Here is a 16,535-nt window from a genome sequence, read left to right on the forward strand (position 1 = left end):
TTCTACATGAGCTTATGCTGACACTATTATTACTTTTAATGCAAATACATTTCCGACACTGTGATGATTTAATTAATGGTCTGAATTGACAGAGACTTTCTTGAAAAGGACAGTATTTTCAAGTGTAACATGACTTACCTTGTAACATCACTACTAGCTTGTTCTTCTTGCTTGGGTTCAGATAATGATGCATCTCCATTACTTAAACTCTCAATCATGGAGAGCTCTGTACTGCTTTGTGACATGTCTTTGCATTTACTGAGATTTGCTAATGAAGTCACCACATTTGCCAGTGTACTTAAATCTCCTTGACATGCTTCTACCTAAGGGAAAAGAACAGCTTTTAATTCTCAGTTAATTGGCAGCAGTTAACCTACAAGAGAAGAGTCTCTCACATAAATGAAGAATTGAGCATGTGCAAAGATATACCTGTAAGAAAATTGTTTTCAGTGCACAGGTAATCATAATACAGCAATTAGACACTGCCCTGTATCTAAAATACGAAATACTTGGACATTTACTTGCAAAAGTAATAGCTATCTATTTCTTCCAGAAAGAATATTACCAATGGTAAGCAAGTACAGAAAGAAAATTGAGCCTCCCTACGCACTAGTCAGTCACCAGGAATATAAGACTTCACTAGACTGTATTTTTAGCACCTTCCTTCCCTATGTAAATGAGCCAGTAGTAATATGGTAGGAGAATGTCTGAGAAGAAGGAATGCATAAAAAGTCACCTTTATAAGCAAGCAGAAAAAGAATTCTGCTGCAGCCTTTTTGGTGTTTGTATCTCTGTTTTACTGCAAGGGAGCAAAGTGATTCAGTAGTGGCTAGCAACTCACAGAGGCAGTAAGATGTGTCCCACCCTGTCCCATCAAAAAAGTAATTTTTACAGACAAGTATGCTGCTGCTAACACCAGCATGCAACATGTCACTGAGCTTGTGTTGTCACACTCCACAGAGCCAGAAAAGTGAAATGGAATAAACAATTTCTGATGGGTCCTTTGCAGACAGAGCAAGCAAGGCAAAAGGCATGAAAACAGTATGAGGTAATTTAATATCAGCTAGAAAAACACGAACAGTTCCTACTGTGCATATGTAAGGAAGCTACTCCATGGCTTTACTGGATCAGTAAGTGCAACAAAATGGAAACAAAGGAAAACCAGCTCAAGAAGTAAGATTGTTTATGAGATACCTTTTATGAGCTTTGCAAAAAAGTAGTGATTCAGGAGAAAAAAATCCAACCATTTTTACAAAACGCACGGTAATAATGCCATGAGAAGTTTCGTGAACACCTTCCTTTATTCACACAGAAGAAAGACCCAAGTGTCAGGATTATCCCAACACAAAAATTAAAGTAATACAGCCCTTAAAGCTCTCTAAAAATGTGAAGGCAGGGCATTTACTTTGTAGTGTTTGTAGCATTTTTACTGTGTGAGGCTAAAAGGATTCTTGTAAAGAGAAGGCATTTGTAACACTGGTGAATGTTGTAAAGGAGTGTTTTAAAAATTAATTAAACCAGACAGAACACCCTTCTCTCCTTACATACACAATTACAGCAATTAGTTCTACTTACTATATCAGTCATATCATCACATACCTTATCTGGAGTCATCAGCACAGTAGGCTCATTTTTTATTGCAGATGGATGAATGTTAACAAACATCCCTGATTCCAGCAGACCTGTTGATCTGACAGAAAACAGCACAAGTTTTAATTTTGATTAATTTTAACATCTAATTTTCCTTTTTCAGAGATAGCCACTTCTGAGTACAATTTACATACCTTGCTGTTTCATTGTCTGTTACAAAAGTTGGGGTTGCAGCTAATGGACTACGAAGATCTTTCCGAATGTAGATCTTTTCTGTAGAAGCTGCACAGTTAGAAGATTTTTCTCTTGACACTTCAATAGGTTTCCTCTCACACTGTACAGCTGCAGAAATAATACCCAACTATTAAATCACACCCCAAATTACAGACAAATAAATAATACTTTTTATTTAATATTCATTTTAGTAATAATTCTGAAAATAACTAAAAATCTATCGCATAACTAACAAGCTAACAAGTTGGATAAAAAACAGCACACTGATTTGATGAGTTCTAAGTGGAATGATGTAGCAGCCAAAGTCTGAGACCAAACATACATAACATTTTCAAGTTAAAATTAAGGGAGACACCCCTGCATTTTTAATCTGAATCAAAGAGGAAGCTTAAAGCTTCTCATTCTCTGTTTCAGTATCCCACACTCTCACTTCCTTTGTGTAAAGGACTCATGGTACCTTTTTCCATGGATTGTGGGTCTGTGCTGAACCCACATAACTTCATGCACCTAAAGAAGCTTCTCAAGTTAGGACCTTAGACAATACAGAGGGACAGGCACATTCACAAAGTTCAGTTCAGACCATTTAAGATCGATCTGGGTGACACCCTGACCCATAGTCACTGACTTCAGAGAAGTGAATTTTTAATTTGAATGGTTCAGTCAAACAAGGTGGAATGAATCTGGGCTTTAGCCTACAGATATATCACCTTGCTTTGAACATTGAAATGAAACATACAGTATTATCTCCTATGGGGAAAATGTGAAAAATGTGTACCTAAAGAGAAAAAATAAAAAACTTTTCAAGATAGCAGTAGACTGTGATTCCATTCAAACTTTTACACTGATAAGTATCTTAAACCCCAAATGTCATAATATCAAGTATTGGCAATGCCATTGAAGTCAGCCTGCAACCCACAAATAGCTCTTTGAAACAGTGGGAGACAGAGGCAAGTATTTTATCTTCCTCTGAAAACGTGTGCTAGCAGTCTGACTTTGCTGAGAAAAGGCCAAGACTTTCTTAAGGGACAAATAATCCCCACTGAGGGAGCTACAGTACAAGACAGAGATGAGCTTTTGCCTTTCCCTGCCCCATTGAGGAATGAGATTTCTTATCCCCAAACAATCCTCTCCCTCACTCAGTATTCCCCCATAACCCAAAGATAATTTTCCTGCCTTCTGATCCCTAATGCCAGTGATTTTGTTCTGCTTGAAAAGTCTTCTGTGGAGGGGCCTTTTCTTACTTACTGACAGCTGAACTAGAGGGTAAAAGTTCCACTTTCACTGCCCCAGCTTTTCCTCCCTTTCTGAATTAATTTCCTCTGTGTTACTGATTTCTGCTGACAGAAGCAGGGCTGTAAGGAGGAAAATGTCCACAGAGGTTCAAGAGGGTCAGCAAATAAGAGCAGGATGACAGAGAGCAGAGAACAAGACCAATACTGTACATACAGCAGCAGCATCACAGTATTAGGTCTGAAGAATTTGTATTGTGTGATTTTCTGTGTATTCAGTACTCTGATACTGCTGTGATATTGCAATACCACTATATCTAATGTACAGAAAGCTGAAAAGAAACCTGGAATCTGCAGCAATCTGGAAGAATTGAACTTCAGATCACTATCGATCTCTGCCTCATGAATACTGTCTGCAGAGCTTTGCCAAAAGTGAACAGCAATTGCCAGTAATCTCAGTTGTGGAAAAAGTGAAAAGAAGGTAGAATTCAAAAAATTCAGTAGCTTAATTTACACATTAAAAAGTTGAACTGCACAAAAAAAATGAAGACATGCTTGATATTTGGCATGCAGGAATAACAATTCATTCACTTTCATCACATGGAATGTGCTTACTAAGTTTGTAAAGCAATATGTATGCTTGAAAGTATTTCATATTTCTGATCCACCAAACTTGTAAAATTCTTTAAACAAAAAGGACACAATGATTTAAAAATATGTAATCAAGATAACAATTTGTATTTATACAAAGCATATCTTTGTAGCAAAAAGTAGCTGCCAGGTAAATTAGTTTTCTCTTATTCAGACTTACAATCTTGTTTCATCCCAAAGGCAATGCATCTCTGCAGCCTACAATACTGACAGCGATTCCGGTGGTGTTTGTTAATGACACAGTCTTTTGTTCCTCGACAGGAATAAACTAAATTCTTCCGTATACTCCTTTTAAAGAATCCTTTGCATCCCTCACAAGTTACTGCTCCATAATGACGCCCTAGTTACAAAATAACAGAAAACATGACATTAGTTTTACAGTGTATTATTATTATTTTAGACTTTATTAAAAATAAAGTATTAGCAATTTTACCCAGAGCACTCTTTTTGCTCATGGGTTGCAGATCTTAAATTGGGGCTATAAAACAACATAAAAACAACATATTGGGGCTATAAAATGACATAAAAAAGCAAGTAAAGCATTTTTCTAGTTCAAAGCACATAAAGAGGATTTACAAGCAGGCAAGTTGCTTATTAAATTCTTTCCTTATCTGTTGACAGTAGTGTTAAAAAAGGCTAAGAAAACAGGTTAGCAAGAACACAGCAAAAAAAAATACTTTAATGTATACATTTCTCTAGCAATTTTTCCTACAGACAAGCCCTGTGATTGCTCATTACAAGTTCAGCTATTGGAATTGTATGCATTAAATCTAATGGAACCATGGAAAGTGCAAACATGGCAATTGACAGCAGCAGGGAATCACTTCAGAGCTTTACTTTCACCTTTCACTTTCCTAACAGCGTAGTGGTACATCCGTAGTTCTTGCAGTAAAATGTCAATGAAAGAATAATCTAGAATATATACAGCCTTTTTTTTTTAAGACCAGTTCTGTGACTTTTCTGTATAATATAAAAATCTCTAAAACCTACTACAGAAAGTAAGTTTTAAAATTATTTTTAGAAGTAAATTACTCCGATTTTGCATAAAATATAAACATTACTAGAAAGTATTAATGAAGGCACACCTGGCAGTTACAATAATTTTCATTTATGAATCCTTGAAATACCTACTGCACATTACAGAAATAAATCTCAAGACCTAATTTAGGAGAAAACATATTTGTAGGTTCTTTCTGGAAGTTTCTAGAAATTCTGACAGGTTTTCTAGATTCCTTTATCACAACCTTTTTACCACTACTAAAATGTGAAATTTCAAAAGCATCATGTATATTAAAAGAATAATGTGTGAAACATTTTAGTGGCAGCTGGAGTATGAATATTCATTCTGCAAAGTACCAGGGCTGCTTCTGCACCTACTTCTTGGATTTCAGCTTAGAAGTGTCTGCAAAGCAGTTTTCATGACATTGCTTGTCACATAGGAGGCTCCCCAAAACCTGCAGCTGCTCAGAGGAACATGACACTGTCCCCACATTCCTTACCACTGCTCAGTAGTCCAAGGCCAGCACAGGAGGAGCACCTCTGGGACCTGCAGCCCCTCAAGGGAGACTCCAGCCCTTCACTGGGCAGTGAGTCAGACAAGTTTTAACAAGTAGAACACAACAACCAGATCTTTGCCATAAGTTTGGCAGAAATTTGAGATGGAAGTCTCACGTGTATTTAGAGCTCTAGCAACTGTATTTTTTATGTTAAACTTTGTCAATTTTTTGAAAACAAATTTTAACTCATTTAATTTTCTAGGAAGTTTGCTCCCTGCTGAAAGGCTGCAGGTTCCTTACAAGAGGAAATGGCATGAAGCTGGTCAGGGGGATTTTAGTTTAGATATTAGGAAAAGGTTTTTCACCCAGAGGATGTTGGGCACTGGAACAGCTCCCCAAAGAAGTGGTCACAGCACCAGCCTGACAGAGCTCAAGAAGCATTTGGACAATGCTCTCAGGCACAGGGTGTGACTCTTGGGGATGTCCTGTGCAGGGCCAGGAGTTAGACTTCTGTGATCCTTGTGGGTCCCTTCCAACTCAGGATATTCTATGATTCTATGTAAAACAACAGTAAATCCTATTCATGAATACTAGAGTACCATTTAATGTAATTCTCCACTGCACGTATAGAGATTTATATACATGTATGCATGCAAACTACTATAGAGCTTCAGAAGAATTTTAAACTGCTTTTATAAAATTGCACCACCTTAAAAAAAAAGAAAGAAAATAAATACCTGATGCTTTGTCTCCACATACAACACACAGATCAAACACTTTATTTAGGCCCTGTTCATTGGGGGAGTTGTCTGTTAAAATCTGAAAAAAAGTGTGAAAGAATTTAATTTTTTTTTTATCTTACCATCTAGAAATATTAAAATATATCTCATGCTTGTAGTTTTGGTCTACAACAGGGAACTAAATCTACAAAGCGTCATGTTTTCTTGATTATATCTAATAGTCTTCAGAGACACAAAGTAGCTACCTGCTAGGCCACTGTGATCCCTTTCAGGAGGGAACAAGAGTTTTACTTGTACTGTTTCTAAGAAGAATTCAAGATTTCATTTATCTAAATATTACTTCTGCAAAATGGACTGATATTTTGAAAAACTTTTGGCATCTGCATACTCTTACCTTTTGTTCAATTTTACGTTTATATACTAATGACTCATCCATAGTACAAAAGAGACTGAAGGATCAAACAGATGGAACAAAAAGAATCCCTTGTAAAGGCTACTAGATCTACACGGAGATTTATTACTGCTTTTTTTATAATATACATAAATATGGATCAAAAGCAAATGTACTCTGAACACTACCATTAACTATCAAATGGTACATAGCTTTGCTTCCAGTAACAGTTTGACATTGTTAAGGTATTCTTGTCTTGTCTCCATTCATTTATCTCTGGTGCCTGTAAAGCTTTGTTAAGCACATAGCTTTAGAATCTCAGTACTACAGGGCAGGGACCAGAACCTTCTACTTCATCTTTGAAAACTATCCCACTGCAACACAAATAAAGCACGGGAAAAGTTAATTTAAAAAAGGAACACAGAAATCACAAGTAACAACCAAACAACATCTTGACACAGAAAAAAAATATTCTTCTTGTAAAAAGAGACTATAGTTTAGAAAATTGAAGAGTTTTAAACTTCTGTATTGTGTATTAAAGGGAAGCCAAACTCCTTGATCTTGCTTCACATATTAAGAACAGGGCTTCTGATAAAAAGGGAAGTAACTGAAACAGAAAGCACTCTGTCTTCTATAGAGAAAATTAAGAAACTGCACTTTTTAGAGTTTGGATCATAGTAGATGATCCACGTAGATGATCTACGTAGGAAAGTTTAACAAGCGTACTTCTTTCTAGTTAACCTTGTTAACACTACTGTCTCCGGATTGATCTCTTAAGTTTTCTTTTTAAAATACCAACATTTAAAGAAAAATACTAATGAGTTAAGAGAATATTAACCTTTTGATCCTTCAAAATTTCCAGTATTAACATTATGTATTTTCATTATATTATATAAAATGTATATAAACAAATTTTGAGTCCTTCCATAAATTAAAGCTGCACTGAAATGGAAGTTCCACATAAGGAAGGACTACAGAATTGGCCCTTGAGGAGATAAAAATCTCAGAGACTCAGAGATAAAAAGACCCAGAGAACTCATTAACTGACCTTGAACACAAAGAATAAAAATTGATTATTAATATGAAGAAGAGCCACTGAAGTTAAAATAGATGATGGGAGAAAGGGTCTTGCCAAATGAGTCAATGTAAAGATAAGATGCAGTAACAGAGAGGTTTTTGGTAGAACAAACAAATGGGCATTTCAAGTGAAGGCTACAGAAAAAGAAAACCAGTGAAATTGCAGACGGAAAGATCATTTGAGGGAGAAAATATTAAAGATCCCAACGAGGATGCAGGTGAATAACAAATGAATGGTACTCTGTAGTTCATGAATTTTTGAATGGAGAAAGGAAATTTCTATCCATACATATCAGCAGACAACAGAACAATTGAACTAAAGTGATAGAATACGCTGTTGCCTTTCAAACTGACTTATTTTGCCCAAATGATACTATCAGAAATACAGCTTCCAATTTTTTGAACAGATTTCCTATTTTCCTGAATTTTGCCTTTTTAAACCAGTGTGGCACACTTCTCATCTCTTAAGTTGTCTTTGAAAATAATTTTTATGTGGATTACTCATATCCCACTGGTTTATATTTTTGTTGAGGCTTACCTAAAATACAAAGTGTATGATAACACTAAGCATGCTTCAATGCCTCTCAATAGGATTGGCTTTTGCTATTGGTCCCCTATTCACAGTAATCAAATTCTTTGGAGCAAGGACCTAGGATGTCCATTTGCAAAGAACTGTGAGTTTCAAAAACAAAAGTATTATATAATACAGAGATTCTTTCAAGCTTACACAACATGTGGGTAGTGAATCAGAATGGAGTGGCTCACAAAAGAGCACAAACTCAACAGTTTAGGGGTCTGCAGCTCAAAAGGGATTACTTGAAAGAGGATATTGTAGTGATTTATAAAACATCCACACAAATCCTTAATAGTACCTTATAGTGCAAGAGACAGCTAATTAAATATTTCTCTCAGATGACCAAATCACCTAAAGTATTCTTTGCCCACCATATAATACTAGAGGATATTATACACACTAAAGCTTATATGGTTTACATAAATAACAAAAAAAGGTTGTTTAATAGCAGCTATCAGATGTGATGGTCTTACTGCAGTATCTGAATCAGGATGCTGCTCTGTATCATCAGTTAATGGAAGTAAAAGGATATACTCAGAAAGATCATTATTTACTTGGCCATCTTTTGATATTTTTCCTTAAGCAGCTGTTTATGGTCATAATGTTTAAGTGTTTGATACAGCACTAAATGGACTGCAGCTATCTGAATGTTGTCTGGCCTACCAGGGGTGTATTTTAACAGCAGCATGAATGTGTGCAAGTGAATTATATGCAGTAACTGCACTTTACCGGGAGTGCAGTAACCTCCTACTTCTTACTGAAGGAGGTCACATGTCTCAAGTCTTCTTGCATGTTTTTGACATTCTTCACATCAGTGCCATCCCATCCTTGCCAGGCTGAGGATGTGGGACAGAAAGCTTGGAAGTTGGAGAGTGGCAACTAAGGAAGTGGCACATATAAAGAGCATGGCAGTAAGGCACACTGGGGACCAGTTTAGGGACTTACAACCCTGGCTAGTTACAGTATCACACTAATAAACTCAAAATCATTAGTGTTGTTTTCTCATCCCCATCGAGTAATGTATTTCCTACTACCTGTCCTACTAAATAGTCTGAGCAACTACTGTGGACTACAATTCAGCTGAACAGCAATTGCAACAGTGTACAAAAAAGAAAATGAACAGAGGGAAACGTTAAGTGGTAAGGACAATGGAGAAAAGAGTATGTTTTTCAACAATACATGAAAACAGATGCAGAGTCAATGAGCAGAAATAAAGGACTGTTGGTATGGCAGGATCTCAAAATGACAATAATAATAACTATATTTTTTCTAATGTCATGAGCCAGTGTATAAATTTTAAAAGCAATATATTTACTAAAAAAGGTTTTTTCATAATTTCTAAGTACCCACAATGAGTTGTAGTGCAAGGAAAATTATACCTCAAAAAAAGATCAAAAAGGAGAACCCAGACAGACTTATTTGGAAATAAAACATCTTTTCTTATCCCATTTGAATGAAAATTATGAAATAAAGTGGATTATCTACCTGGATGTGTTGTGCAGATATATCAGGGGATGCAAAAAACAGTTGGTTGACACCTGTGGCATCTGGAGTTGCTAGGATAACTTTTCCTGGAGTGGAATCTTGTCTGGCAAGGATCACCTTGCTTGGGGTAGAGCCATCATGATTTGTTAAGATGAACTGCTTGCCTGCTGAGCTCTGATCAAGTGCTGTAACAATCTGAATCTTCTGGCCCGTCTGCTGATCTGTGACAATCTAATAATACATTTATCTCAAATTGTTACGGTAGTTTAAGTTAACTTTTGGACCCAATCTGGGCACTTGAAGAAAATGGGAATTTTGCCTTTCACATCTGAGAAGCAGAATCATCTTCCCCTCCATCACACAAGAGAGAATTAAACTCAGGTGAAAACTTGGATTTTCACTGTATTTGAAACACATTGCAGTCAAAGGTGTTTGAAGTCAAAACCTGAGTTCCCACTCAATTTTTACAACTGGCACATGCTTTTACACTACTGAAACTCTTGACAATTCTAGCATCCAGAACTCAAGCTCTTGAATTCACTGCACACTACATGAAGTGCTCGCAGCACCTCCAAGATTTGGTTACTCAACAAAAAACTTCTTAAAACCACAAATGTAGATGTCCAAGTGAAAAAAATAAGCATCAAACAGCAGGAAAAGCAATTATATTGTTGCACCTGCATATACACTTCAGACTTCATTTTGTGGGGACCCTTTTTTATATACACATTTTAAAATAAAATATACGAAACAGAATCCCTTTCCCTGCCTTTTTTTCTTTTCTTTTTTTAAGGAAAAACTGATTTTTGTTTTATAATCAAGAACACACCTACAGGCTGTTTTTTTCCATATTATCCCTATTTTCAAGCACAAATACAGCAGAATTTTATTAAATAATCCTTCATTTTCTGCCAACTTTGTAAAAATATTATAATCCTCTGGGAAAACAATCAAGATTCTATATATATAGCATTATAAATCTCATTTTTAGTCACTTCATTTCTCCATCAAAATGTCTATAAGGAAAACTGCCTAGTTTATTCTGGAGACTAAGGAGAATTATCCTACAAAGACTGTTTCCTGCAAACTATTTTGAATTCCAGATCAATAAAGCAGCTCCTATCAACTTGTTTTTTAAACTTTAGCCAAATTTTTATGTTTATCTATATATCCCCAACATTCATATTACAGATATGAATTCTATTTTAGTTATAGATGACATTTATTTCATTGTCTAACACTTACCATAGCTAGTTCCATAGTAATTGGAATATTAATTATATTTCCTAGGTAGAGAACCATGGCACAAAGAAACTGAACAAGGCATAATTTCACAAGTTTTCTATCAACTTTGCTATTGCACCTTCACAACAGGCTTATTACTTTCTCCAAATGCTCAACACCTGGCTATAGTTCACATTTTAAAAGGATAAGCAGTGATCAGTATCCAATTTCAGCAGTTATAAAGCAATATTGCCACTTTCACATATTCATAGATCATGAGTTTCAAAATACACAAAATGAATGAGTTTCCTTCAGGTGGCCTTGTGCTCTTAACATTTTAATTGATCAAATTTCAACTTTTTTCTCTGGAAAATATGATTAAATGCTTATCCAATAGAACAGTGCAGGTAAAATGGTAAAATTCTAAATGCTAAAGAACAAATATTATCATAGGATTTGGGATGCAGAGTGACAAGAAAATGCAAAAACATGACAACAATTATCAACATGATTAATTTTCTGTTCAGTTTTTCTTATACCCACAAGTCTGGGACCCCTAATGGCTACAGCAATACAGTCCCTTATTTCTCCCTTTAATTTCTTTATGTTGGTTCTATAGCCTTTAAAAGGCAAACTCCCTTGCCCTTTTCATTTCCTTCTTTCTTTAATATCATTTTCCTTGTTCCATTTTCCTTAATTTACAATCTATTTCTCCAATGTAATTTTTGGTTATTTTCAAAGTAGCTGATACTCCATTCCCCTTCTTTCCAAACACATCTATTTTATTTGGATCAGGAGAAATCCAGTGTAGGTTATCCTCAACAGGATGCATACATGTACAAAAGCCAAACAGAACACTGTGCTGGTTTTCTGAATTTCCAGACCTGCTCTTTGAAAGACACTTTTGCCTAAAATCTGTCTCCCTATCAAATCTTAAAAGTGCAATTGTGTGTACCTCAAAAAAGGTAAACTTCATCTAGTTAGGTTTATACAAATTATACTCAAAAACCAGCATGTCCCAAACAATGAAGACATAAACTTGAACTACAGCTGTAATTATTTCTGAGACACATATACCAATTTATCTTCTTTCCTCTTGTAGTCTGTGTAATTTAAAAAAAATATATGTACTTGTAGATAAATAGGGCAGGACAGTAGGCAGAAGAACCACTGCTACTTCACACAATTCACTTCACCTTCTGGTTAACAAATAGAGTCCCAGCTCTGCAATTCTAGAAAGATGCCCAGATAGTTTTCACTACATGATTTAGTAGGTATACTGTTAACATCCACACAAAGCTATTGCATCAGTGGTTTCTGCAGCATTTGACAACTGACAGAGGCATAAGAGAAAGCAGTTTAAACAATTAAACACGTGCTATTTGCAGCTGACCTCTTACAGCCATATGCCTGCAAAAACTCTACCTAAATCGCAATGGGGACACTGAAAAGTGGAGCAGTTCACTATAGTACAACCACTTGCAATACCTGTATGTCGAGATAAGAGAAAAAATAATCAGAGGGAAGAAGAAAACCACTTAACTTTGGAAGAGAATCCATCAGGACTCAGTGACAACAAATTATCTTTCTTAATAACCTGAAACTCAGTATTGCTAAAGTGATAATGTAATAAAACAGGAATATATCAATTCAGCATTGACTGCATAAAAAATACACTGCCCTCATGTTTTTCATTTAAGCACCCTGATGATAATGGAAGATACTATCTTCCTTTATTACTTTTAAACCTTGTCTGTTAACAAGCTTTGACTTCCATTTGAACATCATTTCAATAAATTAAACACCTCAATAACTGTGTGTTCCTACTTTAGAAAAAGAAACTGTCTAAACACAGACAACTAATACACCTGTTTATAACTGCCAATTTTGTGCAGAAATGCCTGTTGAACAAATGTGACATTCATCTTTTCTTCCAGAAGAAATGCCAGCATTCCCTAAAAAGAGTGACTAATGAAACATCTTTTAAAGAACCTTTTACTGGGGATTTTCTATTTTAACATTCCAGATAATTAGGTGCATTTAATAATAATAAAGGAAAAAACATTGATTGAAAATATATATTCAAAATTAATCAATCCAACATTTATTGTGGATATTTCACTGAGATACATTTATTCCTACAAACTACTTTGCTCTTCGCATAAATTCTTCTGTGAGCAAAGTTTTCATTACGAAGTTTGATATTGGTGACGTCTGTAGATGTCTCTTGCAGGAAGGATGCCTTTTGACTGAGGTTTGTTCCACACAAATCAAGAGACAACAACCAAAGTGCTTACCATCCATTTTGAAGACAGAATGAATGAGCATGATGCAAAAAGACAAGGGACAAAGTAGCTGGGTTAGAAACACGTGATCTTCCAGCTACAGAAGACATGAAAAACTACATAAAAGTCCCTGTCCTCAGAAATACAACTATTTTACATTCATTGTATTTGCAGTAAGTACAGTGCCTGACCAACAGCAGGTCACCCCCACAAAAAAGCTGTCACAGAAGTGTTAGAAGTCTGCCAGTGGCTGGGAACCAAGAGCACTGTTAAAGAGTAAAGGCTCATGGGCTTCTTCGTCGTTGTCTCATGATGCTGAATTTATATCCAATGGCTTCACACTAAACAGATATTACAGCATACAGGTATTGATGATGAAAATCAAAGGTAAAGAGATGGTGGTTAATTGATGAACACAAATTAGTTAATAATAGGTACAGCTGTACACAAAGTGCAGAAAAGGAGTGGAGGTAGCTGAAAGAATGAAGACCTACTGGATACGTAAAACTGACACCACGACTAGAGCACAGCTGGAAGTAATAAACCTAAAAAAACCCCATCATGTATGTGGGGTGGTTTTGAAGAGCCTTGGAAGGTTGAAAGCTTGAACATAATGCACCAAAACAGGAAAAAAACAGAGGACAATGTTTTAGAGTGAAGCTGGCAAAAGCAAAACCAGCCAAGATTATACTAGCAGCTGGCTGACTTAAATGTGTGGGTTTGTATGAACAACATATATCTGAGAATATTTTTTACAGTTATTCTGCAGTTGATATTTGTCTCTAGGATGAAAATTAAAAATAAAATGTTTCCAAGGACTTGCACTGAGTTTTAAGGCATAAAATATAAAATTTCATTCCCCAAATCTTCCTAGTCTCCACATACACATTTCTGTGTTGATTAAAGTACCTACATTGCCAAAAATTTCATACCCTAATTTCAATTTATGATTGTTATCTGGCCAGGCTATGGATTATAATACCAACACATATAACATGGCTTGGGACAACCAAAACCCAGTATCCTTCTCAGACATTAAATTTCCCTGCACATTTTCATGACTGCAAATATACAATGCAGTATTTCATTCACCCCTCTGCTCCAAAATGTAGAAAACCTCTAACTTAGTTGAACTACCAAATCTACAAAATATTCAGCTTTCAAGGAATAGTTTCATTACAGTGTTGCAAAAAATACTTTTCTTTTCAGTGATTTAAGTATTTTGTAATGTTAAAATTCTTATGAAGCAAAAAAAAAGAGAAAAGAAAGGGAATATTTGAATGATGTTTTATTCCTGTTTATATAGAAAGGCTCTCTGCCATCCAGGGCTGCATTTTACATTAAAGGAAGTAACATGATGCAAATAAAAAAGAACTGCATGTGAAAACTGGCAGAAGGAAGTAGTTAATCTCTGCTTTCAAAATGCACCAGATGAAGCATACCTGTATACGCTGTGATAGGGAGAGGCCTGAATCTGCAGGGACAATCTGTATTCGCTGTGGTGTCCCATCCATTAGTGTTTGTGTAACAGCTTCCTGGGAATGTGGAACCTAGAAAGAAGAAACAAATGTAATGGACTGACAATGGATATACTATTTTAATGGATCCGCTACCTTAAAGGAGTAAACCTTAAAGTTTTGTCAACTTCTGATTTCTCTGAACAAGGCTAAGTCTGACATTCTATAAAGAATGCAGATGCTTGTAATCTGCTTGTAATCTTGCTTGTAATCTAGCTTGTAAAAAGCTTAATTTTTCTAATGAGAAAATTAGGCTTTAAACCCATTCTGAAATACCTTCCAATGTGAAATTTACAAACACTCTAAGTAAACAATTAATTGTTAACAAGTCCATGTAAGTCAATCCAATTGAGTATTTACTATTGCTGATATTCATGAGACACAACACCTATCCTCATAGCTGTGCTATGTTTGCACTAAATGTATTCTAGTATTTGCTCTAAATGGCTCACTTGAAGTGACAGAAGTTTTTCTGTACAGAAACACAGCAACTGGCCATTTCAGTTCTGTTTTTCTGTTGAGGAATTTTATACTGGGGAACTATTAGCAAAGGCAGAGAAAATTAAGAAATGGCATGAAGTTGGCAAGAAGTGTATCTTATACTAAAATCTCTGTGTGAATGCTCTTAGACAATTTGCAGCAGTGTTTTAACAATTATTAATATTTTAAAAATTCTTCATATCCTACAGCCAACGGCACATGGGGGAAGGTATTATTCATTACACTGCCCTCAATAAAAATTAAGGACAGCTGCCATTTGTAGAGGTTTGATCAGAAAGGCAAGACTTTTTGCAGTACAAAGAGAATTCATCTTCACAGAGTTTACAGACACTTTCAAACTGAAATTTTTGTCTTAAATTCCGAAGTAACTCCAAAACCTTTTTGCAGTTCACAAAACGCCTACAACATCCTGCAAATCTGTATTAATAATAATTCCCAGTATTTAGACCATTATACAAATACTCCTCTGCACCTGATTCCCCCTCTGCCACTCCCAATTAATATAGAGAACATAGATGTATGTTGCAGTAAAGGTACTGTTTCATAACAGGTTGTGAGGGCATTTTGTTCCTCCTGGATCAGCTTCCTGCAACCATACCATCATCTAAATGCTAGTACCAGCAGATGAAAGCAGGCCAGAACATGCAGCTGGAGGTCAATATGAGAGGGGGACAGGGTGGTAGGTAATACTTCCCCTTAGAGCAGAAATACAAGCTCCCATCAGACGACGTTGATTTTGCAATTTTGTCCAAAAAGTTGTTACTTTTGGCAGCAGTCTCATAACCTGCTTGCTCCCCTCCCTTCAGCTGGGCAGGTAAAACTGGCTGGTTAGTCATTCCATGATGTGGAATAGGACACCGATGCAGGTTGAAAAGCAGCCCAGCAAATAGACAGACAAAGGCTATTCTTAGCACAGATCAAACCTTCAGCCCAGATCTCCACAATGCTCAGAAACAGACGCAGCAGAGTAAATGAGTGAGGTTAAGCTGCTGGGGAGATTGCTTAAGCTGCCAGCACCATCAAAAGAAATGCTTGTCAAACTACTGCCCAAGCCATTTCGGGATGCTGCTTTCTGAAAATACCCTATTTTTCTGAGTACAAGTACTTTTAAACATTTCATCCACTTCTTTGCTTAAGTAAAGGACAAAAAACTCGTCATTATACAGCATTTTCAAGAGAGGTACTTTCAAGCACTAAGATTATGCATCAGCCATTCAAAATGACAGGTACACATGGTGATTCAGAAGTGATTAAAGTTTTACATACATTTATCTTTGCTTCACAAAATAAGCTACATATTACAGAATTGTTTTATATTTGCTCCCTTAAAATGTCATGATCTACATATTGTGTAAGGTAAAACTGCTCTTTAACCCCACAAAACGTCAGCTTGACAGTTTTACTTCCATGCAGAATACAAGTTTTTTATTGCAGTTAAAAGAATACTGATAAGAGTACTGGCAAATTTGGTTAAAAATTCTGTTTTGTATGTGTGTGACAGACTCTTTCAACAAATATGTAGCTTTCCTCTGTTACAGTAA

At 35.9% G+C, this 16,535-nt stretch overlaps 1 protein-coding gene across 16 annotated transcripts in view; it reads right to left on the bottom strand.

Annotated features, from left to right (window-relative positions):
- Nucleotides 1-16,535, bottom strand: part of NR2C1 (nuclear receptor subfamily 2 group C member 1) — a 45,895-nt gene that overhangs the window by 13,385 nt on the left and 15,975 nt on the right. For 12 of the 16 annotated variants that reach the window (XM_085046724.1, XM_085046721.1, XM_085046716.1 and 9 more), the window contains 7 exons: nucleotides 14,419-14,526; nucleotides 9,468-9,698; nucleotides 5,938-6,019; nucleotides 3,865-4,044; nucleotides 1,785-1,932; nucleotides 1,600-1,690; nucleotides 139-323 (listed from right to left, as the gene is read on the bottom strand). In XM_085046724.1, the coding sequence (XP_084902850.1) occupies nucleotides 139-323; nucleotides 1,600-1,690; nucleotides 1,785-1,932; nucleotides 3,865-4,044; nucleotides 5,938-6,019; nucleotides 9,468-9,698; nucleotides 14,419-14,490 (989 nt within the window). In that variant the 5' untranslated portion in view covers nucleotides 14,491-14,526. The remainder of the gene's footprint in view (nucleotides 1-138; nucleotides 324-1,599; nucleotides 1,691-1,784; nucleotides 1,933-3,864; nucleotides 4,045-5,937; nucleotides 6,020-9,467; nucleotides 9,699-14,418; nucleotides 14,527-16,535) is intronic. The other 4 variants (XM_085046741.1, XM_085046740.1, XM_085046746.1 and 1 more) reach the window with 1 other exon arrangement.

The sequence above is a fragment of the Lichenostomus cassidix genome, chromosome 1Aa, assembly GCF_008360975.1.
Source record: "Lichenostomus cassidix isolate B80296 chromosome 1Aa, HeHo_3.0, whole genome shotgun sequence".
NCBI classification, from domain to species: Eukaryota; Metazoa; Chordata; class Aves; order Passeriformes; family Meliphagidae; genus Lichenostomus; species Lichenostomus cassidix.